General features: G+C 43.5%; 2 protein-coding genes across 4 annotated transcripts in view; both read left to right on the top strand.

Annotated features, from left to right (window-relative positions):
- Window positions 1-94: 94 nt before the first annotated feature.
- Window positions 95-8,049, top strand: LOC119163707 (coiled-coil domain-containing protein 25). Its single transcript, XM_037415770.2, has 8 exons — window positions 95-252; window positions 510-557; window positions 668-759; window positions 1,416-1,491; window positions 2,567-2,670; window positions 5,890-6,092; window positions 7,272-7,317; window positions 7,960-8,049. The coding sequence occupies exons 1-8, from the start codon at window positions 228-230 to the stop codon at window positions 7,990-7,992; spliced, it is 627 nt and encodes a 208-aa protein (XP_037271667.2). The 5' UTR covers window positions 95-227; the 3' UTR covers window positions 7,993-8,049.
- Window positions 8,050-9,834: 1,785 nt separating this feature from the next.
- The window catches only part of HBS1 (translation elongation factor EF-1alpha (GTPase) HBS1), a 43,710-nt gene continuing 27,643 nt past the window's right edge, over window positions 9,835-25,901 (top strand). For 2 of the 3 annotated variants that reach the window (XM_075873453.1, XM_075873452.1), the window contains exons 1-6: window positions 9,835-10,093; window positions 10,758-10,826; window positions 11,639-11,791; window positions 14,289-14,417; window positions 16,005-16,046; window positions 22,350-23,777. In XM_075873453.1, the coding sequence (XP_075729568.1) occupies window positions 10,051-10,093; window positions 10,758-10,826; window positions 11,639-11,791; window positions 14,289-14,417; window positions 16,005-16,046; window positions 22,350-23,777 (1,864 nt within the window). In that variant the 5' untranslated portion in view covers window positions 9,835-10,050. The remainder of the gene's footprint in view (window positions 10,094-10,757; window positions 10,827-11,638; window positions 11,792-14,288; window positions 14,418-16,004; window positions 16,047-22,349; window positions 23,778-25,901) is intronic. The other variant, XM_075873454.1, reaches the window with a different exon arrangement.

Raw genomic sequence — 25,901 nt, 5'->3', positions numbered from 1 at the left:
CAAGCCAAGCCATAAAATTTATGAAAAAAACATGGCTACTATGACGTCACTTTTTTTTTATACAGAGCCTTTGAGATGTGTCACAATTGTATTTGAGTGGCAGAAATCCACAGGCAACCTTACAGGCGTAACTAGCCGAGTCGACGTAATCCAGTTTTGCTGGGAAGTGTGTAGTCGTCTTTCGTCAGTGATTGCTGCGGCCTCTTTGGCCTGGAAAGGCGAGAAATATGGTGATATACTTCAAAAGTACCGGTGAGTAAGCTAAACGTTCAGTATAATGCCCCGTAAACGGCTGTGAGGCGGGTGAGAACGGCTATACGCGCTTTCAACGCAGCGGTCTCGCGCTGTGGTCTAGTCACTCGTGTCACGTCACCTCGTTTCTCAATTTACGGGACGTGTCTGTGGCGATGAATTCGCACCATATGCTTCGTTGCGGTGACTTACTTCGGTTGTTCGACTTTACTGACGAAGTAATGCCATTTTACTGACTCCTTGTCGCGTACTTCCAGTGGTTTCGCCACCGGCTGTCATCTTCATGGGAGTGGACAAATTCGAAAGTGAGTTCCTGTTTCGTTCCTCATTACTTCTTTCGCGTCGGGACGCATTTCAACCGCGACTGCCCTCATCTTGGTTTTGATCTCCTTCGTCTTTTGTTTGTTTTACCCAGACGAAGATCTGATCAAGTGGGGCTGGCCAGAAGACGTCTGGTTCCACGTGGATAAGGTGTCTTCGGCCCATGTATACCTTCGGCTGCAACCCGTAGGTGAAAGCCTGTGCATTCTCCATTTGCGCGACGAACGAACATGCAAGAGAGTGTCGGATTTGACGGATGATTAAACAAACTACGACCAAGAAGTTCCGGAGCGATTCTTACAGCAGTTCTCAGTTCCTGTGCCGTGGTGCGTTAAATTAGGCCGCGGGTTTGATTCTCCCGCCACGGCGTCTTCGTTTTGACGGAGGTAAAATGTAAACATGCCTGTGTACTTGGATTCAGGTTAACGTTAAAGGAGCTCTCAGGTGTTTACAATTAATCTGTGGTCGCCCCGCTTTGACGTGCCTCAAGGACACCGCGTCAAAATTACAGAATAACTTTTTTTTTTTTAAATTAGAGCCAGAATAACTTTTTTTAAATTACAGAAGGTGAAGCAGCTTGCTTACTGACGTTCAGGATGCTTTTAGCTTAGACGTTTTTTTTTTGTTACGAGTAACGTTAGAATTACAAATAACGCACACCCACAATGTGCATACTGGCATTTTGTGTCCCTCACTTCGCTTCGGATGTTACTAGATGCCCGGAAGCTTACCGCGCTGCCCTCCTCTTTGTGTTTTGAGCTTTATCATGAAACAGCATTAAGAATCACGGCAAGCAATTATATAGCATCATTAACAGTGTCGTAATATTGCCTTACTTGCAGAACCAAACCCTGGACGACGTGCCGTCGAGCGTTCTCGAGGACTGCGCACAACTTGTGAAGGCGAACAGCATTCAAGGTGCTGTGAGCGTCTCGTCAACTTTACTCACCGCAAGTGGCTGCGGCAATTTCTGTTCAACATTTAATGAGGTTCATTTTGCATTCACGTTTCTCTCGAGCTACAGTTACCAGAATGCTTTGTTTACGAGGTGCTTCGTTCACATTTTATTATCCTCTTATAAATAGCCACAGCAATGATTCCTTGGCTGGGACTGCTGTTGATCGTGAAAAAAAAAATTCGGCTGATCCCACGTAGCTGGGAATTGACGTTATGCAAAGCATGCAAAGGGAAGGTGACCGTGTCGCAATTTTTTCAATTGAGCGACACGTCATGAAATGGCGCTAAATGTATGCGCAAATGTTGCACGCACAGACATATGTTGAAGAGTTGCAGATGTTTATATAACCAGTTGTTTGCACTTGCGCTACGGAGCCAACTGGAAAATGCGTATTAGCAACACTAGAAGCTGATATGAAGTGCTGATTCTCGCGATGATGCTGGCTCTGGACACTGCTACACAAATCAACTTCAGCGCATGGCAACTAACCACAATTGACATTAACTCGAAGTGACGGCTGTATCAAAGGAGTACATATGTAATGTTTGTAAGATTGGATAGGCAGCACTGCGACCACTATTGACATTTCACGAAGATTAGCGTATATTTGAAAAATGGTTTCGAGACCTGGCGTAGCTTTGTGGTAAAATGCCTCATTGCCACGCAGAATGCGTGGGTTTGATTCCAGCTGGGATCCTGACATTTATTCATTCATTGGGCCGGCGCTACCAATGTGGGGTATTTCTTAACGCTGACACGTTGTATAGTTTTCCATGCACAAACAGTTGAAATGCAGTGATCCATTATGTAATTGCACAAAAAACAAATTGAAATGCAAAGGGAGGGAAAATCACAAGCAGGCAATTTTCTCTCCCTTTGTGTTTCCATTCGTTTTTTGTGCAGTTACATAATGGAGCATTACCAACTCGTCCATCTTGCCACTCTTCTAAAATACAGTGCTTTCACGTGTAAAGACATTCTTAATTAATGCGAGCATTGGCTGCGATGTTCACTGCGAACTGTTCTCTTGTCCAGGCAACAAGATGAACTCCATCGACGTTGTGTACACCATGTGGGGCAATTTAAAGAAGACGCAAGGTATGGAAGTCGGCCAGGTTGGATTCCACAAGCAGAGAGAAGTAAGGGTCGTTGCACTTTATTTTTGTTCCAATGCTTCTAATTTTTACAGCCTTTGCAAATATCTCCCATTGTGATGATGGTGTGCTGTAGTTGCTCCGAAACAGGCGATTCAGGTGTGGTCAAGATTCGCTGTAACAAAGTATCATTTGGTTCAAAAAAATTTTCTCACTGTATTCAAGATTCGCTTAAGGGATATTCACTTCAGGTACGAGTCGTGAAGGGCTCTTCCTAAGGGGTGTCAAGTGCAAGCAAGTTTTTGCGAAGTGCTTCGTTGCAAGAAATTCAGGTTGTTAGGTGGTGCTTTGGGACATCATAGTGAGTCATTGTAAAGAAAGAGTAATTAAATTTGTTATGAATAAATTTGTTTTGTTTGAGCATAAAAAGAGTTAAGTTATGGTCTTTAAATGTATGTGCAAATATATTATTTGCGGCGTGCATTACGACAAAAAAAAATACGATTCCTACATGGCCGAGGATATTCGGCATGTCCAACAACACTGTAAAACGTGGCATTGCAGTCAGCAAAGTGGCCCCCGCAGAATTATGTAGCACACTGAAGTGATATAACACCTTTCTTCCTTTCTTTCTTTCTTTGTTAGTTTATTAAGAACAATTACAAAATTGCCCAAAGAGACACGGCAAACATTGCCTGACTGGGCCGTGCCACCCATACAGCAGCAGCAGCAGCAGAAAAAGACGTTCACAGATATAGAAGTATACATAGAAATCAAATACTACATCTAGTGAAACCTCGGTGTCACGGTCACGCCTCATACTAATTTTGGGATGATATAAATTTTTGTTTTCCCGGCCGAGGCCCATTGTCCTGCAATGAAATGGTGTAGGGTTGTTGCAAGCCGTTTTTCACCTCGTGACGTTTGATGCTAATTTAGGATACCATGCAAGTTTGAACAGGTACTGCCCGCGCTACCGCAGAAGACTTGTCAAATTGTGCCTGCAAATCTTGGAGGCTCAAATGCGCCTTGGTGTTTAGATTACAGATGGCATAGGTGTCACCATTCCATTTTTTTCACCCTGATGCGTGTTGCTGTTCGAGGCTCAAGGCAGGTATGTTGCATTGTGCTTGCCACATTGATGCAAGTCACATTGATGCAAGTCATACCCTCGCAATGGAACATCGTTTGAAATGTGGAACTGAACCGGAAAAGGAAAGTTTTGGCAAAGGAGCTAGGCCTCACAAAGTTTGTATGCACAATTGCTGGCAGTGCGTACATTTGCAAACTCTTGGACTTGCGCGGGAGAGACTCGTAGTTTGATCAAACACCCATGATAAAGAAATAACAGCAAAAGTTCTAAAATTTTCTGGCCTTCATTCATTGGGTGCAAGGTGCTGCTTAGGTAACTTTCTCTGCAGTACTTTGGTTCTGTGTGGAAAAGCATACTAAAGTTATGAAGAGGCTACTGCCATTCAAAAATCGTAACGGAATGCTGGTTTGAGCTAATTGGTACTGTTTCATAACTGAGGATACTTCTTGTGCAAATTGGTGCACGTTAAAGAACCCCAGGTGGTCAAAATTTCCGGAGCCCTCCACTACGGCGTCTCTCATAATCATATGGTGGTTTTGGGACGTTAAACCCTACAAATCAATCAATTCTTGTGCAAATTAAAAAAAGACATTCATCGGTGCCCACCCCGTTTTTTTGTCGTTTTTAGTCGTTCAATTCGCACCAAAGGTATCCTCAGTTATTGGTTGTAATGCTTCTGGTTCCTCGCATGAGCCGTATATTTACGACTGCAAGTATGATTGTTGACATCTCAATATTTTTCTGGCAATCGTCTCAAGCTGTTTATGTTGTTGCTGCGGCACTGAAAAGCAGCTATAAATCAATATATGTACCAGCTTTCGTTTGTCACATACTGATTTTGCATGTTTTATGGGAATATGTATTTCAGACGGTGCAAAGATTTCTAGTTACCCCGGGAGATTCGTAGCACCAAGGTTTCACTGTACCTGTTTGGGTTCAAAAGCAAGCAAGGCATATTGAGCATTATGTGTGCATTGTGGAAGGTTCACTTAATCCGAAGTCAGGTCGCGGGATTAAATCCCGGCTGTGGCGGTTGCATTTGCGATGGAGGCGGAAATGTTGTAGGCCCGTGTACTCAGATTTGGGTGCACGTTAAAGAACCCCAGGTGCTCAAAATTTCCGGAGCCCTCCACTACGGCGTCTCTCATAATCAAATGGTGGTTTTGGGACGTTAAACCTCACAAATCAATCAATCAAATTAATCCGAAGTTAAGTGCTTGCCGCTTTTTCTTGATCATCTTTCAAAAAACTGCTGTGCCAGAAGCATGTCACATTTAGACATGTAGACACTCCTCTTGAACAGCTGTAATCGTTACGTGTTAATTTTGGCAAGAAAATTTTTCAATTCACTTTCATGTGCAGCGCGCTCAATAAGTTTTGTGAAAGATTGTCAGGAATGTCTTTCAGGATCTTCTCAAGAACTGAAAAGAACAAGGGGGGTACCAGAAGAAGTATCCAACACAAGTGCTTGTGTTGTGTCCTTCTTCTGGTCCCCTGTTTGGTAGCTCTTAACCTTTGTCAACAGTACGTGTTGTATACGTGTAGGATGTTGGTGGGGCTCCCTAGCGCGATTCATGTATACACAATAAAAGAACTGTAATGCGGAGGTGGGCCCTTATCAAGTTCACTACTGGCGATGTGGCTGTATCTGTTGTTCTTCTCGACAGTTTTGCACTGAGAATGTGGCACATGCCGACACTCCTAACCAAAAAAAAAGAAAGAGGAAGATTTGGTGTGAGGGCTCATTCTTTTTTTCTTTAGTTTAATGGCTATCTTCCAGCTGATGAGAAGGCTTTATGCTATGTGACCTCATTTGGCAACGATAAAGAGTGTTCCACACTCGCGGTAATGGCTGCTAGTGGCGCTGGCTAATACTTTCAGGATTATGGAAACTTAAACACCCAATTAAATGAATTACGAAGCGACCGCCACTGTAGCTCAATCAATAGAGCATCGGACACGTTATCCGAAAGTTGCCGGTGTGGTCTTTACCTGTGGAGAGTTGGTTTTTCATTCACTTCAATTACTTTCTATTCATGTCGAAATTACTGTGCTACAGTTAAAACATACAAGTAATGCGTCGTATACATTCCTTGGCTTCATTTTTTGTTTAGTTCAACAGGTTGTGCCCAACCAACAAGGCTATATGAATGACAATGCTGTTTGCGCAGGTGCGGACTATCCGGGTAGAGAAGCGCATCAACGAGATCGTCAACCGGCTGATGAAGACGAAAGAGGAGCGGCAGCCGGACCTGCGTGCCGAGCGGGAGGAGCGGGACCACAAGGAGCGCGAGGACAAGAAGCAGATCCTGCGTGAGCAAAAGGAGCGCGAAAAGCAGGAGCAGAAGGAGAAGGAGGAACAGGCGAAGCTCAGGTGAAGTGCAACATCGTGCAACTCGGAAGGGGATCTTTATGTTCTCTTACAGTAAATTCATCTCTTTATATGCCATTTTGTGAACTGCATCCAATTCTACATGTGCTAGATATGCCTCTACTGTGTATTCCGTTATCTATACTCCATCCCATTAACTGAGGGAAGTGCTGCAAGCGCTTGTGGTACCTGCTGTGTATAATGTCTTTATATTCCATCTCGTAAACATTTATAAATGCTACAAATGCTAGAGCAGTTTCTACTGTCTATTTGTTTATCTATACTCCGTTTTGTAAACGGAGGGAAATGCTACAAGTTCTAGTGATCTTTATGTATTGTGTATTCTTCTCCATTTTTTAAACTGCAGGCAATACCATTAACTACAATGACCTCTACCATGTAGTCATCTTTCTATATTCTTTTTTGCAAGCTGCAGGCAATGATTCAAATGGGGGGGGGGATTTCCACAGTTTCATCTCTCTATACTCCCATTTCATAAAATGCAGGCAATATTACAAACGCTAGGACGGCCTATACTGTGCACTCATCTCTCTGTACTCTCACTTATAAATCACAGCAAGGGCTATGAAGGCTGGGTTAGCCTCTACAGGGGATTCATAGCTCTATTCTCTATTTTGTAAACTATGGAAACTGTTAGAAATGCTAAATGTTTACTTTCTGGGTCGGAAGTTGCCGAGTTCGTTGTAAAACGGTGAACATGTCGAGTAGCTAAGCCATTTTCACTGCAGTTTTCATCCGCTTTGGACATATTTGTGTATGTTTTATTCCTTGTAATTTGAAAGATGCCTCCAGTTTTAGGATTTCATTGCAAGATACGCAATTCCTAATTGTATCCTATAGCTCTTGCACTACTGACATTACCAGTAGGAGTGGAAGCGTTGAGCGAGTTGGTAAGTGTTCACTTTGGTTCATACCGCACACACAAGAAGAGGACGAAGAATAAGAAAGACATGCAGCGCCTGTGTTATGTTCCTTATTTTTCGTCGTCGTCTTGTGTGTGCTGTGTCAACCAAGGTGACATCAAATTTCTGAAGCTTTATTTTGCAGCAGTCTTTGGGTTTTAGAGCGAAGTATAGCTAAGGCAAAGTATAGGTGCTTCATTACTTTGCAAAAAGGATGAGCTGTAAAAATTTTGTCTTTAATCTTTGGTATCTGTTGCAGGAGTTATGACACCTTGATGAAAGGAGAGAACATGAAATCAAACAAGGTATGATTCATTCAATAATTTGGGACAGACTGACAACATTTTGCTTCAATCCTTCTCTTCTTTACTTCTATATGGCTTGAGGCTGTGTGTCTGAATTTTAAACGCGAGCATTGCAACATTGGAACTATTGCTTTTTAAGTTCATTTATCAGTTGATCATCAGAGAACCTAACGCCCGTGGTGCCAAAGAGATACACCCTTAAAGTTATCAATGCAGTCTTGGGGAAGAGATGAAATCAGTAAATGCCAATCAATCACCGAGAAAGTCATTGCCTGACATTTATTTTTGTTTGAAGTTTGCAGCTGGCTAATCATTAGCGGTGTCCAAATGTAAGTCATTGTCTGTAAAGCCTGGACGTACCCCCTGTAAGAAGACATGTGCTCAGAAAAAGTTAATGAATAGACTATATTTCCAATTAACACATTGATTTTATACCCAAGTCTCTCTTTTTCTCATATATCCAAAATTTTTCTACCTTTAATGTTAGGTTGACCGGTATAATAAGTGCTTCAGAAGTTATGCTTAATACGGACATAAATGTACGATGTCATGATTTAGCTTTAAGTACCTGAAATTTCAATGCTTTATGTACAATCGGTCATTCGATTTCCTTTCGTATCTTTTTTTTCCACTTATCTGCAGGAAGATGGCTATGACTCGGACGACTTCATGTGATGTCCAATCTGCTTCAGCCCGTGTAATAAGTGTATAATAAATATAGAGTTTTATCAATCCACTGTCCTATTCTGTTTTGCGACACTCTGCATGGACAGGCTGTTCAACAAGGAATGTCACAGAAGCTCACATTTTGGCTAGTGGGCTTGTCTGTTTTAATGCCCTTGTTGAAAGATTGGATTTAGCTACGATTTTTCTTCAGTGCCTCCACTTCAAGCCATCATCTTTTCTTGAACATCCATCTTGTCTGCGTGGAAAAGCAGCATACACAGTATGGTTTATTCTTGGAAAGAAAAACTAGTTCATTGCACAGGATTCATAGACAGGAAGGAACAATCGGTTCATAGGACGGGATTCAGCAACTGCTCATAGGACAGGATGGTTTGCAGGTTGTATATTCATGCACAGGTAAGTTTTAGCACTTCATAAGAGACCATCTCTTTTCAACAAACATTGCTGTTGCATTCGCTCTATCGCTATCATAGGTGTTCCCTTCAAGAATGTACCCTTTAAGAATGTTCCCTTTAAGGTACTGTACTGCACCCGATCCCTTCACTGCAATGTTTCCCAAGTGAAGAAATGTTCATTCTAGATGTTTCTGGCTGCAGTAAATGCAAAAGCTGCAATAGCCTTGGTGTGGAGGCCACTAACTGGAGGACCAAGTGTATGGATTGCACCTGTGGTGAACACTTATTGGCTTTATTGTGTTGTGTTCAGATTATCAAGCACCGAAGGTATGGGTAGCCAAATAACTGAATTAGTGAAATGCTGAAGGGGGGGGGGGGGGGGGAGCGGCATCACACAGGGTGGGAAGTTTTTCTTGGATTTTTTTATTTGATGACATGTTTTCAGGTAAATTGTACAAGTGCAAATCTTGCCAAAGAAAGGCATGCTACGTGCAGCATAGAATTGGCTTTGTATGTGTTCTATGCTTTATGAATTCGCTTTCAATCTACTCGGTTCTTCTGTGTGGGCTAGGCTGGTTCCCTTTTACTTTTTGCTAGTAGATAATTGGGGCTGCCCCACTTTACGACCACATTTCAAGCAGCCGCTGCAGTGACTTCTTTTGCTCTGACTTCAAGGAATGTTTTTTTGTCACATGGCATATCTGCATATTTTTTATGGCAAAATATTTATACCGAGCTTATTTCAGCCTGATTGGAGAATGACAGCCACTTTCTTCTCTTCAAGAGTGTGCACCTTGTAAAGACAACCCTAACTGAAATTTTCGCAGTATTGAATATGCATTAATTATCGATGTGCATGTTTGTGCTGTGAACATCATATGCTGCCTCTACGAGTCGCCGAAGACTCAATCTTTTTAGAGCAGTTTTGATCCCTAAAGGCCATCCAGACTTTCCTGGTAAAATAAACTTTTGAAAGTTCTTGACTGACTTATCAAGTTGTTTGGCATATAGGTACACCACTGTACTGCTGTTCCTTGCCATTGACTCCATTGATGGCATTGATAGCTCCTTCAATTTTGGTGCTATGCTTTTGTGACAATAAATAAAGGTCGAATCAATTAAATTTGTACTCGTGAGGGGGCGGCTGTCAGCCGGTGTGTGAGGATAATAATAAAAGCCACATTCATTCTTCGCCATTTCTACGGGATATCACATACACTGCTCAAGATGTTCAGAATAAGTTCAGCGATGAACGGCTTTAATTTAGAGTTTTAGCTGGTCGGGTTTGCGAGAGAGCGGAGCGCTACCCGATAATAAACTCTATCGCTCAACACTGATGCTCTCCACACCATTGCCCACACCACGTCCACAGTTGCGATGAGAAACCGGAACTTGATCGTAGCTGGTTGTAGTCGAGCAACAATGCGCCCTTACGCCATTTCTGAGTCTGGTCTTGTGTGTCTCCGACCGTGTTGCGTGTGTTGTTTAAAGCGACTCGAGGCATGGCACGCTGCTCGATTGTCGTCGTGCTCGAAGCCGCCGAAGTGTGTGTGACTCGGCAATGTGAAACTGCGCGCTCGCAAAACCATCGTCTCCTTTTTTAGCGGAGTGCCTCGCGTGAGAAACGGGCGTCTTGTGCTGCCACTTCAAGATGTCTCGGCACCGGAATGTTCGGACTATGAATTATGATGACGGTACAAAAAAAGGGCTCGTTCTTTTTCTGCCAGAGTAGTAGGTCGGATTGTGCGTCCTGACAGCCAGCAGCTCCTTTACACTCGGTTTCGATTCACTGCGTTAGCTCACTGTGAGCGCAACAGGTTTATCGGACGCTCGTTTAAAATGATGCTGCGCTCTGAGCATGGCTTCACCCCAACACGGCTTCGAATTGGCTGCATGTTTGTCGATTTCGGAACCCGAAACGTAAACACGCGCACGTCAAGTCCCGTTTACCTTTACCGTATGTGTTCCCAGAGCGTGCTCTGTAACACGCTACGCGCTTCCCAGTCGACCGTAGGTTACGTTGGTTTGCTCGTACGTGGTTTGTCGGAGTTCGTGGATTAAAATCTTCTGCATCATGCAGTTTGTTCACGTACACTACTAGTGATGGGTGTTAAAACTGGATTCTGGGTCCCTAGATTGAAGCGGTAGTTGTTTTCGAATAACGCGTCTTCCATCGTATCTGCGTCGCGGACCTTGTTACTGCGTTGCTGAGATCACATTTCGCTTACTTTCGTCTCAGTTTCGTACCGCAGTTTATTGGCAATCTAAACAAACCCCGCAAGCGTCCTTATGTTCTGTGGATGTCGCCAGTACGCAGCGCTAAGAACACGAAAAAAAAAATGCTTTTTTTCCTCGCAGACTACGAAGGCTACTATGATGTCTACGGGAGATCACAGGAAGAAGATTCGTGCATATCTCCGACTACAGGTTTGTCTGAAATTTTCGCTCTTCGTGGAGTTCACTGCCTACTGTAGTGTGATCGTGCAATGCCTATTATGCATCGCTACACATAATTCAGTGGTTATAAACTTCCAGTTTTACAGAGCTGGTGGAGGTTCAGTCGTGTTGGCAGCCTTCCTCTCCTAACGATTGAATTTAGTAATTGCACTCGTCGCTCAGAAGTGTACAGATTGACGAAACATATTAAGAGGCGTTTCATGCCCACGCTTATGTCCCAGCTCTCATTGCCTTAGTAAATATGGGCAAAACATAATTTCCCCAAGTTCAAGCTAGTGGACAAAGCAACTTCAGGAAATCGCTGTCCAGGTTACATCGAAGTGGTGTACCAGCAAGTGTTTGTCATCATGTTTCTAGGCTGGCTGTTCGATGGGTTTCTTGGGCAACTGCCTATCACACGAACAGGTGCCTCGCGAACTGCCCTCTTCATAAGTGGTGTGAGACTTTCCTGCTAGCTGTGCATTGTTGAGATCCCATTGCACAAGTGGAGTGCCTTGTGCATTGAATCAAATGATGTGGATGAGTTTATGGCACCGTTTTGTCGACACAACTTAATGAAGCTATAGGAACGATAGTTGAGTGTTCATTAAATGTTTAAGAGAACCTAGAGGAATGACAGTGGACAAAAGACCAACTTGCTGCCGGTGTCGAGTAAACCAGCAAGCTTCATATCACGTGTGCTAGAACTTTGTGCTACGGCGATGGCCGTTCCCTTGTTCACCTTCTCAGGTTCCATGTTCTGTCGTATGGCTGACACTTTCTGTTCATTAATACTTTTTCAGAGGAGCAGTTCCTGTACAACAGGGACAAGCTCCACTCCATGTCATCATTCCTGTCTCCTGAAGTCCTGCAAGAGGAAAACGAGGAGGAGGACGAGGAAGACGAAACCCACAAGCCTGCAACTCGGGAACCCCAGCTCAGTCCCGTGGACGAAGGTGCGCCTGGTGCATTGCCCTATGCCATCTCTCCTCTATTGAAACATTGGCAGTGTGGGAAAACCTGTGACAACAGGCCTCTTACAACATAGTTTATCATAAGCCGGTCATATCGTACACTGATTATAGTCACTATGGGCTCGACAGATAGTGCTACTGGCTGGCTTATAGTTATAACGCAGTTAATGTTTTTCTATATGCATCTGGCATTGAAATATAGTGTACGAAAGGTTGGTTGGGCCTTTTAGAGGTACGCATACACATGAAAGCCGAGTTGAACTTTACTGACAGGCTTAGGCGAGGGCCAAAGGAGTTTTTCTCATTGTGTTGCCTCAGTAGAAAAAGCAACCATAAGAATGGCCGCATTGTATTGTGAGTGCTCACTAAAATATGAAAGTGGTACTCGAATGTACTAGTGCGAGCTAAGAACCTGTCATTTAAATAATAATAATAATAATAATAATAATAATAATAATAATAATAATAATAATAATAATAATAATAATAATATGTATATTGCAAACATTCTTAACAAGACATATAGGTGTTTGGGTGGCGTGATGCTTATGACAGGAGGCACATGGTTTCGCGATAAGCATTACAAGTTTTACTACATAAGTTTGGCATGTTGACATAGCTCAGTTGGCTAAGCCCACGTGTTCCTGGCCTGCAGGTTGTGGGTTCAAATCCTGTTTTCAGGTTGTCGCGAAATAGGGTGAGGATTTTTCTTCTGACTGGTTTTGACTCGTGAATGCATGGCAAACGGTACACTGGATCAACAACACTTGTCCCGTGTATTGGTAGCGTATGCTAAAGTATGGTCTTCACCTGACCAAGGACTTGTCACCCAATCAACATGGCGGCAAGCCCGTGGCGGTGAAGAAACACCTTTTTTATTTGCACTTTTTGACAAGATGTGAACAAAACTTGTTAGTGATCAACCTTTTAGTTTCATTTGCTTACCTATTCTATCACCGCGTGTATTTGCTTCCTTGCAACACGTCAAGTTAGGCCTAACAACAACATGCCGTTGCCTTAGTCGGCATGTCACTCATGAAAAGTGGTAATTTGTTCGTGAAAGAGTTCCATTGACAACTTAATTCTTTCGGTATCGCATACTTTTGATCTAGCGATGCAGCGAATCCCTTCCAGTATATCAGTGATTTATCTTGTAGATGTAATGAGCACTGTACCTAATGGCTATAACAGAATGAGGACAGCCTAGTGTTACTGTAAGTACTTCCTTTCAATCGATGGCCAATTGCTTGCTCTTTATTTACTAAAAAAACTGACAAGGTGTAGAATTAGATCTGTTATTATCAATGAGGGATTTGAGGACAGTTTATTGCTTATGGTTATGAGAATGCAGCTTCAGGTATTCCTGGCCATGTTCACATTTCTCTCTCCTCACACCTTCATGGTGTTCATTATAACTTCAGTTGTCTGTTTTAATTTGAATTTTATTCTTTTTGACTTGAAACACGATTGCTTCTAAAGTATACGCCTGGCATTCTCTGTTTCTTCTTTTTAATAGAGAGGTGTTCGATAAAGTTATTTCAATCAATACGGTTATTTCAGCGAATCAATATAGAGGTGCAGCACGTTTAGTTCGAATGCGTCTTATGTATCTCGTTAGCTGCAGAATGGCAGCAGATAACTTCAAACCGAAATTATGAAGTCATATTAAAGGACCTTTCACACCAAAAGTGAAACCTCAAGATGTTTAATTTTCTTGTATACGCAGGCGCTTCCGACCGATTATTAGTGATAAATGTTGGCATTAAGATGTTTAACTTGGTTTTAAAATAAGCATAAGTGTTCATCCGAGCTGGTAGCACCTTGTGACATTGCTCCTGGTATGAAGCAGATCGGGGCTTCGTGTGAGGTTCCACGATTAAAGTAAGTATTGTTGAGCTCAGACAATACCGTGACTGTCATGCAGTGAGCGCTGTTATTCCTCACTCCTCATTTCATTGTTGGGCTGCTCTCAAGATAGTTCTGGCTACTTAAGACAGGAATGCTTTGTCTTTTTCCTAAGGGGACACTCTCTTAACAGGATTGACTCCTACAGAAGCACCCGCATAGGTTAAATCTTCGGCACTCGCGGCACCTAGATCCTGGTAGTGGCGTCCGTATTTATTTGGACGCAAAATCCTAGAGGCCCATGTACTTCGATTTAGGTTCACATTAAAGAACTTCAGATGGTCAAAATTTTTGGAGCCCTTCACTGCAGCGTCCCTCTTAATCACACTGTGGTTTTGGAATGTAAAATTCCCAACAATAACTATTGTATTTCCTTTCTGGTGCTCTTTGGCCTCAGATGCCCTTGTGCCAATAAAAAATAATTTATGAATAACTATGTATCCTGTCAAGCCTGTTGCTGTGTTTACAAGACTTTCTTTTGTCTTAGGTTTTTGCATCTTGTTGCTCTGGCCATAGTAGCTTAGGACTGGTGGTTTACGTAAGAACTTTTTTGTACTGCATACTTTTATTGCAGTGAGGCTTTACGAGTGCATCGAGAAGATGCAGAACGTGGTGGGCGACTCGATACCGGAGGCCACGCTTCGTCGGGTGGCCCTCGAGGGAGACTTCAACGCCGAGGTCGCTCTCGACCGTCTCCTACAAGGTCAGCTGACCATGACATATTAATTTCTTGGTTTACTCACCAATACTGCTAAATAGCGACAGTAGCGTGAAACCCTTGATCAATATAAATGAGAGGTCTCAACCACGCAGCACTTGGGTCACTTTCTCTAACACCCTGGCTGCACATTACTGTGTTCATCCTATGTATATCTTTATCTTCATAATGAGTATGCCCATGAGCTGCACAGACAGTTGTGGTCTCAAGCGTATTCTTTGTGAGCCACTCCTTCCGATTAGCTTGTGCTGAAACATTAGCATGGAACAAAAACCATATACTTCAGAATCGGCGTCCAGATTTCAGTAATTCTAGAGATTACTGTCGATATGTTTCTCAAAGCCTGACATCAAGTATCCTCTCATACTGTCGTAAAAGTAGTGCAAAAAGAACACAAGAAAATGAACACCACTTGTCTTCTTGTCTTCGTATTTTTGCGATATTTTTACGACAGTATGAATCGGTACCAGCTAGCTTACCTTTCCATTTTGCTTCAAGTATCCTCTAGAAGTTACCCATACGTGAGATTTCAGAAAGGCCATTTTAGATGCGGAAGCATCTTATACTCGCGCCTTGTAGTGCGCCGTCCGCGCCGTCTGCACCGCTTCTCGAACATTCGACAGCTGACGCGCGCGCATGCGCCGTCGCCCACTCTTCCACCATCTGTGCATCCCTTCCTCCTCTACACACCGCGCGCGCTTCACTCCTCCACCATCTGTGCACCCTTCCTCCTCTACACACCGCGTTCGACATCTACAATTCTCCTGATTCTCCAGTGGACGCGCATGTGGCGTCGCGCTTCGAGAACATTCAACAGCTGACAGTGCATGCGCCGTCGTGCTGTATATATACTCAAGGTCGGCGCTCGCTCGCTCAGTTGCCGCTCGTCGGTTGGTTTGTACGGCGCGTCGACGTCCAAGGTCGCGGTGAAATGAATTCCAACGAATCACAAACACAATGATCGACGTCCCTTCGACCAGCGCCGCCATTTCGCATACGTGTGTACGTGTTCACTCATTTAACACCCCCTCCTACAACCACGTTAACCAATTTAGCCATCGACCCAAGTAAGTCGCAATTTAACACCCCATTTCACAACCACGTTAACCAATTTAGCCATCGACCCAAGTAAGTCGCACTTTAACACCCCGTTAACCAATTATATGGTCCGCATCCTCCTCAGTGTTCCCCCGAGGGAAGCTGCGGGCAATTTTTTCAGATGGCTACATTAGGTAACGTTTTGTGTTCACTGCACTGCCTCCCCCCTTTTCGCTCTAACCATATACACCATCCCGCCCCATCGGGAGACTAAGGTTCCTTGATGGTGGCCAATTAGCTGAAGTGAGATTGAGACTCGTGGTCTAAACTGTTTCAGAGTAATCTTTAAAAGATGTTTTTGTTTATATTAACCATACATTCTTTTGTGGGAGAGACTGCTTTGTGATTGCTTATTTTCTTGCTTGCGTGGTACACGCTTGTTTTGCTCAAGGGGAAACTGAAGTGCACGTTTGTTAGTACCGATTCTGAACAAGTAGAGGGAAAGAAAAGCCTTGTGTTTTTTTTTTTAAACAGAAATGGACAAGCCGAAGCCGCAGCGCGAGCCACGGAAGAGAGGTATGTTGAAACAAGTGCAGCACCTTCGTGGACTTGCATTTACGTTATGCTGACGTTATCTGCTGTCTTAGTTTTGTTTAAGCAGTGTGCTGCTGTGTGTTTGAAGGGGGGGGGGGGTGAATTGTAAAAAGGTGCTAAGTGATGATTCTATGATTGTGTGATGCTCATGCATGATTAATTGGGTGATCCTGCTCTTGGCCGCCATATATAAAACTTAATCACTGCAGGCTTCCATGAGTGCACTTTGGGTGCGTTTGACCTTGCTCAGAGCAATGCCTCCTACGACACGATGCTTGGAACGTGAGCCGCTAGCATGCCCTTGTCTTTTTTCTTCTTTTTAGTACAGTGGCCGGCCTCTCCCGCTGCACTCCCTTCTGAAAAAAAAAAAAAAAAAAAAAAAAAAAAAAAAAAATGTATGGTAGCTTCACCGCTGTGAAACCTGACAAAGTGCGTAATGCTGGCACTAAGCGTTTCCTATTTGTAATGTTCCCATTCCTCCCTTCACAGCGCTATGCACTGCTCAGACCCGTCGTCTTGAAAAACAATTCTTGCGCTACTTTCCTACGCCTATGGTGCCGTGGCTCTGCGGTGATGCAGTTCTGGCTCCGCAGTCCCCATTTTCGTTTTCCTGTGCTGGTCTTTGCCATTTTGTGAAGTCCAAGACTACCAGGACAAGCGGTATTGCCATAACAAAAGCCTCAGAGATCAAGATGTGTCTTGCCACTGTACTGGTAGAGAAAAGGTAGACACTTCATCAGTGTCTCGTACTCCTCGCACCGTGCTATCTTCCTGCCCCGCTATGGCAGGTGTGCATGTGGGGCAAGCCTTACTTGTTCGTTCGCTGCACACTGACGGCGTAATCGCTGAAGTTGTGTTACGTTGACAAAGTGGGCGAAGTCGCGACAAAAGGCTGCACCTACCCCTCTCCACTGCGAGAAAATGGGGGAGGGGAAGGGTTAGCTAGAAGCCAAAACAAGCCAAAGCGGGTCATTCTAAATCCTGTAGCTTCTTTATTACTGCACTCAGTATTCACAAAGTTCTTGCGGCAGCATGTCCACATTGTACAAGTGCACTGTTATTTCTCCATTAAAAATTTCAGACTGCGAGGTTGTTTACTGGCCCTTTGACATGTGCAACTCTTGTAGCCGCCTCCGAGCTGCTGCTAACATTGGGTTGCATGACTGGGCGGTGTGGTATTGAGCACTCTACTGCGGCACCTCAACGAAACGCACGGCATGAGGTGTGTGGTCTTCACGATTGGTTCTAAAAAGGGAGGAGCAAAGTTCCAGGCATACAGTTAAGAGGAGGTGTTGCTCAGGGATTTCCATAAGCACACTCCTGATCACTTGTGCTTTAATGACATGAGGAGATAGTCCTGTATATGTTACCTTAGCAAATCCATGATATGAGAGGTTGTCAGAATTGTAAGAACAAGAGGAGGTGTTGCTCAGGGATTTCCATAAGCACACTCCTGATCACTTGTGCTTTAATGACATGAGGAGATAGTCCTGTATATGTTACCTTAGCAAATCCATGATATGAGAGGTTGTCAGAATTGTAAGAACAGTGGCTTTTGAGACATTTAGTGTGTACAGGCTGGGCTCATTCATAAAGAACTGTCATCTTTAATTTTTTTTTTTGAGGACTGTGCACAAGCTGTCCTTCACGGTGTCCAGAAGTCATACGGGAAGTTCCGCCTAATAACCATTTCTGGTCCTAGGCACTAAAATGAAGATGAAAGCAAGTTTTTTGCTTATCGCACTTGAAAACAATGGAAATAATCACCCTATTGTTCTCTGAAATGAATAGAAAAATTTGTTTGAAAACAGATAAGAACTCGAAAATATTAGCACAGATCTTGTGGTTCTTCAGGCTTCCTAATTCATGACCACTGTCGAGTATGGTCATGGAACGTCTGGTGACTACTGTTCCACCTAATGCAGGTCACGTCCCCTTCAGATTGCAAAAAGCTCCAAATTATATTGCCAAGTGCCTTAACCTCAACTCAATATTCAATATGTCTACAGGGTTCGTACAGACCCTTGGAATCCTCGAATGTCCTTGAATTTGATAACATTAATTCAAGAGCCTTTGAAGCTCCTTAGATATAATTGAGCTCCTTGTAATCCTTGAAAATTTAGTAAAGTTTGCTTCAATATAGCGAATGAATGACGTATTTCCAGTCTGGGAGAACAGCAGTAAGAATCTGCAATAAAAAGTCAACCAGCTATGTAGTTCATGTCGATGACATTCACACTTTAGAGAGCACTTTTCTTGTTTGCTGTCCTTGATCTTGGAAATTTTCTGCAAGGTATTGGGATTGCTCTGAGAATAATTCAGCTAGATAAAGGGTTGGAAGAAAAGCATTAAAGTCACGGCACAACTTTATGTTGCCTGTTTTGAGGCCACAAAGGAAGGGAACTTTCGAGGGCTTGTTTCCTTGTTCAACACAGCTTTAATGAAAACAAATAGATAATGAAGCCAAGAGAGGTATAGAGAAGGTTAATTGAGCTGTATTAAGTGTACTGCAATTATTGTGACAAAATAGAAGTGGACGAAAAGACAACCCATCGCTGGCAGGGACTGACCTTCGGATCCGGAGGCCGCGGGTTCGGCACTTGCACGTGCACCTTGTTTCGTTGGAGACCAAGTTGCTGGCACCTACATATTTATGGTAACACTGATAACGTGTGAAGTATACCTTCTGATGGGGCACGCAATCATTCTTTAGTCCTCTCGATTTTCATGAACATTTCCCCTTCCTCCCCATCACGCTTAGTGTTGTCTCGTCGTAGTGCACTTCCCCTTGTTGAACTTGGTAGAGCCTGCGCAGTTTAAAATCCACAGTGCATGGCGGTGAGAGTAGCAGACATGCATGCGTCACGTTTAATGGCCGACTGCAACAGAATTTCGCTTTGACTAAATTTCCTCTGAGTGAGTAGTATGGGCCACTCAAGCAAACCTGACAGTGATGGAAGTGCTGCTCCAATTGCTCCAAAAGAGAAGCACTGCTCTAAACGACAATTTTTGTTAGTAATTGCTCCAAACCTGCTCCAAATCGACACTGAAAGAATGAGAATGACGAACTTTTACTGTTTGACCAACTCGTAAGTCCTAAAGAAACTGAAAAGAATCTGTGGACTATCATTTCAGTGTGCTACTAGTGTGCAGCATTATCGGCTTTGATCTCATTTGTGCAACGAGAGTGGGCATATTAAGCATATAGCTCATTTAGCTGTTTCTTTTTTCTCATCTAGATATTTAGGCTAGTGTGGTGGAATGTGAAAATGAGCAGGATTCCTTATATCTCATACTGATTATCTACTGCTCATTTGGCAACAGTTATATGAGATTGTGGTTACTTCTCTAATGTGGCGTTCAGCTTTCCCAGTCTGATATGATTTCTGCCACAAATACTAGTATTTTAAATTGTAGCTCATTTACAGCAGATTTTTGACTACCTGCCATTGTTTACTTCACAAAATTTACATTGATTGTTGTCTGTTAAATATATTTCATAATAAGTAACAAGATTTCCCTGATGCTTCGACAGTGCTCTGAACTCCAGTTATTGTGTGGCAAATTTAATATCTGCTCCTAAAGAAACACCAATAGCTGCTCTAAACAAGCATTTTTTTCTGCTCTAAAAACACGTATGGCTGTTCCAAAGCAGTACTTTTCCTGCTCCAAAAAGTAGAAAGTCACTTCCATCACTGATGCAGCTTGGTCACAGGGCTAGTAACTGTATTTTTCTTGTTGCGAGTCTCTAAACAACACCTAAGCATGAGATTTGTGTTGTTACAAAGCGAGTTGCTTTTCAGATCAGGGGGTTGCCAGGTTGAAAACATGAAAGATAGCCAAAATATTTGAAAAAAAAAAAAAAAACAACCCCAAAGCAGCCAACTTGAGCCAAGGAGACCAGAAGTAGCCATAAGTAGCCATACGCTTTTGGAAGCTACTTGGAAAGAAACTCAGTGGAAATGTGAATAAGTATAGAGTACAAAGCATTCAAAATTAGGGTTATTCAGATAAAAATGAAAGTTGTTGATTTGACCAATAATTTCGAGTATGATAATGAATTTTTTTGCGCTGTTGCAAGTTGCATTCTCTTCACGTGACACGTCTTGCATGACTTCGCCTTAAAAGACTAAATAACGACAACAAAAATAAAGCATATGGCATGAGTGTGCTCAAAATTGCAGCTGCTAAGATTGAATCATAAGCTGTTGTCACTTTTGCAATAATTCCTTGGGTGATGACAAAGTCTGGGTGGTTAATGCCTCGGAGTTGAAGGCCGTACCTAGTACAACAAAGTCAGAGCATTTAATGTTCCAGAGTTGCAGTCCGTACCCAATATAACAAAGTCGGAGCAGTTAATGTTTCAGAGCTGCAGTCTGTACCTAGTGTAATATAAGTCTGAGCAGTTTTCCTCGCGCAACAGTTTTCAAGTCCCAGCCATGTATTGAAAAGCATTTTCTTCTGCTCCTGTGAATAAGGCCTGCTTGACTGACAGGAAATAAGCATGTAGTATATTTTTTATCGCCTCACACTATTGACCGTTACCCCTGTTTAGGTGGCTGAGCCATTCACTTAATTAAGGTACATTCTCTATGCAGTGCTAGTGCTCAATTTTATTTTTGGAGCTGGAAGTACACTTTGACCACCATGTTTTGACAGCACATACCGGGACCCCAGTGGCTGTGATGTCATCGTATGTTGAGGAAAGAAGATAACAGCCAAAAAGTAGCCATGTAGCCGAGGAATTTTTTAGCGTCACCGCCATTTTCAAAATGTAGGTAAACTGGCACGAAGTAGCGAAACCTGGCAACCCTGTTTTAGATTTCTCGGCGCACTGTGTGTAACTGCGGATGTAGTCATATCTCGGATTTTGTGCCGAAAAGCCGTGAATTCCACGTATTGCATTACTCCGAGCAAATGGTGCTTTCAATTCTGAAATTAAAAAAAAAAAAGATTTTTGGCAAGCTTTGCACTATGATTTTGTTCGTAATTCAAGCGTAATTTCATGTAAGTCTCCTTCATAATTGTGCATATCTCAATTTAGGCTTTTTGCACAGTAAAAAATTTTGTTGCAGTTGGTCTTTTAAGTACCGTAGTCTAAAAAATGATGGCTGGAGGGTGGAGCTTGCAAAAAGAAGTAAATACAGCATGCTTACCCCTTAAGTTCACAAATGGGTCTTGATTCAAGTCTACTCTCAAGTGACTGCTAGGCAGACTGGTCTCTCGATTGAAGTCTGTATGCTGTGGGAGCCAGTAACTCTCCTTAGCAGTCTATTTCACGAATTGTTTGAGGATTAAGCCTCCTCTTTAATGCCTTCGAGTGGACTGAGGGAACGCTTGCCGCAGGGCTTGTCAGTCATGTTTCACTCGTGTCAGTCAAAGATGCACTTTCTGTCGAGACCGATTTGTCAGCTTGGGGATTAATGATTGAGTTGGGACTTGAACCAAATATTTTTAGTTACCTTAATTCAAATGTTAAAGTTGGGAAGATCCTTTTCACTTTTGCAGTTTACTTTTTAATATGTCGTCAAGTTTTGCCTATTTAACATTTGGTTATAAGTTTATCCTTCTTTTTAAAGGTTTTCTTTAATGTGTTAAAAATGAGCTACCCTATTAAGCTGCCAAGAATCCTTTTACAGGATGCATGGTTTCATAAAAGCAGCAAGACTGAAACGAGCAAGATTCAGTACTGAGTACATAGCGTACAGAACAGTGTTGCATACTTGTGAATGCCTTCACCTTGAGTCGCATCTTAATGTAGTGCAAAAAAGAACGCCATATGATGTGGGAGACGACAGGAAAAGCACTTGCCCTGTTGTCTCTGGTGTTTCGTGCTAAAAGGACTGTTTTCAAAATTACTCGCTTGTAAAATTGGCAGCTGTCTCAGAGCCTTCTATATCATTGACGTGTAGGATCTGCAACTTCTCAGCAGCATTACATGAATAGCAGGTGTTTATGGGAAATGTTTGGTTCAAATTTCAACTATGCGCTTAATGTGTCGTGAACCTGATGACAGTTCCAAGTTCAATGGCTGTTGCTTTTGTGTTTCGCAGCATTCGGAAACTAACTCTAGGCTCCCGTTCTCTCTTCCTTCTTTTCTGCTCTCTTGCTTCACCCCCTCTCTCTCCCACCATCCTTCATCCTTTCTCTCCACCTTTGTCCTGTTTGCTTTTTTTTTGCATAAAAACGCAACTGGCATGCCGTCCTCTCGTCACTGCAACCCATCATCACCGTGCTCTTGCTCATCACTTTCTCATCATTTCGACGTGCCGCTCGCAAGGTAAGAATCGGACAGCGAAGACGATGATTCATGTGTCGTTTCGCCGTCCGACACGGTGTTCGATGGTGGTGGTGGGACGTCCATAGCGGTCCCACATTTGACGACTGTCGTTGCACAGTTCGATGTGCCTGCTAGAAGTCGGGGCGATAATGCGCGGAGATCAAGCAGCAGCGAGTGCGCAGGGAGAGCTGCCGTGGCAGCGAATGCGGGGACAGACTCGGCAACACTTTTAAATCTTGCGCTTTTTTCCTCTCCCCCCACTGCATGTACAGTTGAAACCTTAGGTTGTGACTTAGAACTTGACGATTTGCTCAAATCAGATTGCTCGGCTGAATCGCGTAAGGCAGACAGCCTGCCGAAAGCCATGCACAGTATTAGCGGTTGTGACGGTGCACCGCAACCCTTGCTTGTTCATGACGAGTGTGAAACAGTACCTGAAACATCGCTCGCCCACGCTTCAAGCACTACTTGTGATCTCAGTACCAACCTTCAAGTTAGTCGTATGGACTCTAGGGACGGCTTTCTTGAGGCACTTCTCCAAGAAGGAAATGTTGCAAGCGACATCTCACCGTCGGGCCCTACAGGAAAACCATCGAGTGCAGTGCCCGATGAGCTGGACTTACTGTTGGGCATGGTGTCGAGCCACAAGCCACATCCTGTCGGCCCGATCGACACTTCAAGACACAACAACCAAGCTACTTCAGCGAGTGCGAGTCGCAATGTGCAATCTGTAGGCAAACCTGTAAAAGATGACGTTGGAGACAGCTTAGATGAACTTTTGGGAATCGGTGCGGACTCCTCAGCTCCGCGACAAGGCGGCAAAGGCGCTATTGAAACGGACTTCGACGACTTTCTCATGTCGTTGAGGACTGACTTTGGTGGTGCAAGTGACTTGACTAGGCGGGAGGACGGTCTGGGGATGCTGCCCATCGCAGATGTTTTGTCGGCAGCTTCCAGCGATGAGAAGGGACCTATGAAATCGCCTCAGAAGCCAGGCTCGAAGAAACAGCAGCCCGCTTTGCTCAATCTCGGTGAAATACTCGGCCTGAACAGAGAGCCCACTCCCAATACGGCTGCTGAGGGTGGAGCTCTCAAACTCGACGATATTCTGAAAGGAACCACGGCGGTGGGTGTTGCTGCGGTCACCAGACAAGAGAGCCACTCATACGGTTATGGCAGTGAAAGCCCCGAGTTTAGTCCCCTTCACAGCACCGCAGCTGTGAAAGAAGCGTCCCTCTTTGGCAAAGTACTCGTGTACTTCTGTTTTGTCCGGCGGCGGATGCCTACCTTTGAGTTAATGAGTTGGCTGAGAAAGCTTGGTGTGCTGGAGCTGAGGCCTGGAGATAAAACGAGGATGGCAGCATTCAATTTTGGCGTGCCGTCGCCCGATGACATCGTGCGTGCGTGTCGGAAACGTGCGGTTGCAGCGTCAGGTACATGCGCCTATGTTGCCCATTATTGCTTATTGTTTTTTATATCTAATAAATAATGTGAGTGTAAGGGACATTAACATCACGATAAAATGCAAGTATTAGTGATTGAGCTATTTTGTACTAGTTTAGAATGGAAAGCAGGTATGAGTGTAAGGTTAAAAAAAAAAAGAAATTATAAAAGCGTTAGTGCATTCTACTTCTCCGTGAAGTGGCTCTGTGCATTGAGTGACAAGTGAACTGATAACACTGAGCATACGAGACGCGCTTCTGAAATTTTCATGAACTGTCATGATGCGTCACTTTGAAGAGCCTAAACATGATTCTTATATATTGTCATGTGCAAATTACTGCCGTGATTTCTTTTTGTTCTTTAGGGTAGTTGTATAAGTTGCAAGTAATGTGTGCATGTGAGTTGTATGGACAAAACAATAGTGTTTGTATATCTTAGAGTTGTAAAACTTTGTGGATTGTCAGTGCATTACACTACTTTCTTGCAGTGGGCCTTTTTCACTCTGTAATTGTGATCGGGTGAATTCAGACACGAGCATTGGGCTATTGCCTGTGCTTTTGAAAGAACCGGAAATGTGATACTGTGCGTTTTGATGTCGAGCAATGTTAAAAATGTTAACGAGTACTGTGTTAGAAAAAGGTAATGTTAGAAAGCACAAAAATAGATGAGAGCTTGGTCTAACCGGGAGGGCACTTTTACTCAATCACTTGCCCTCACATTTCTAGGGTACTTCAGGCAGAGATTCTTTATCTAGATTGAGGACACGCCATTAGGAAATTCGAATGGGGGCCCCAAAAAGTTTCGGGCCCCATAAAATAGCGTCAAGGCCGGGGCGCATGCGCAAAACCCAAACGGCGTTTAGGTTTTGCGTTGCGGATGCTATTTTTTTAATTTAGAGGAAGCCAGAAAACTTTGCCCCAAAAGCTTTGCCCCAAAAGCGTGCCCCAAAAGTGACGGCACTCGGCCAAGACTAGAGTGAGCAAAAATTCGGTGAGTGTCCTAAGTGCCGTACACCCTATTCAAAAACTCTTTGCACCTGCTTGACCTAAAGCGTGCATACGTAAGAGGCATTGGGACACCAAACTCCCTATTATGTGTATCTTCGTTGTGATGTGTTATTGCCTAACGAGGAACGCAAACCTAAAGAAACTGGGGTTGTGTGATAGAATTCCCGCAAATAGGAACAAAGCAGATCTGTGGGTTGTCAATCTATGTTTTAAATACTTGATGTAGTAGGACATGTGTTAAAATTTCTGGCCTAAAGTGGATGGGCTGCTTGAGTGTATGTTTGCGGGATGTGAAACATGGCCTAGTATGGTAGTGTGCACTGTAGTGGCTAAGTTCTTGTAGTTTTCTATGCTCAAACTTGTAAAATTCTCTGGTCCTACGCGCTCAGTTCAGTGTGAGGTGCTCACCACTACATTTTTGCCATGGTCAAGGTTGATCTAACTGCAGAAATGGTACAAGAACGTATCAGTAGCACTTTTACAGAATACTTGGACGTCTGTAGAAGAATAAATACTTGACAATCACACTACCTGCAAGTGTCTTGCTGTGAACAGACATCGGGTGTGTCTAGCCCACTCTGAACTCCAAAGAAGCACACTCGAGTGCGATGCATTCGGGGCTTAGCTCAACGGTGTTTTTTTTTTACATCAAGCACTTTTGGGAGCATGAACGTGCCACATGGTGAATATTATATTGCTTCCGCATTCACTACTGCAGTTGACATGCATATTGAAGTGGCCTTGTGGGTAAACAAACTTCTTCAGTTCTTGGTAAATGATGGCGGGCTCACATGACATGACATATGGTGTCAAAGGCAGCAACATTGAGTGCCAGAGACTTACACATGTAATATGCAAGTTGTTGTTGTTGCTCTCAGAGGTACCACATCACAGAATAACATGAGAATGTGTAGATGCACATAGATATAGCAACGTTAAGTCAGTGCAGTACATCGATTCAGGCATAGGTTACATACTTGCGCGTCCAACAAGTAATAATTGGGCTGTCATTATCGTTTTGTGCAACCTGAAACCGTGCCAACGTGCAATGTTCGCTATCGTGCCCGGGAACACGGCCAGCTTCGTGGCTGCAGGAATGAGTGAGAG

This window comes from Rhipicephalus microplus, chromosome 9, assembly GCF_043290135.1.
Source record: "Rhipicephalus microplus isolate Deutch F79 chromosome 9, USDA_Rmic, whole genome shotgun sequence".
Classification (NCBI taxonomy): domain Eukaryota; kingdom Metazoa; phylum Arthropoda; class Arachnida; order Ixodida; family Ixodidae; genus Rhipicephalus; species Rhipicephalus microplus.
This window is presented reverse-complemented; position numbering and strand designations above follow the sequence as displayed.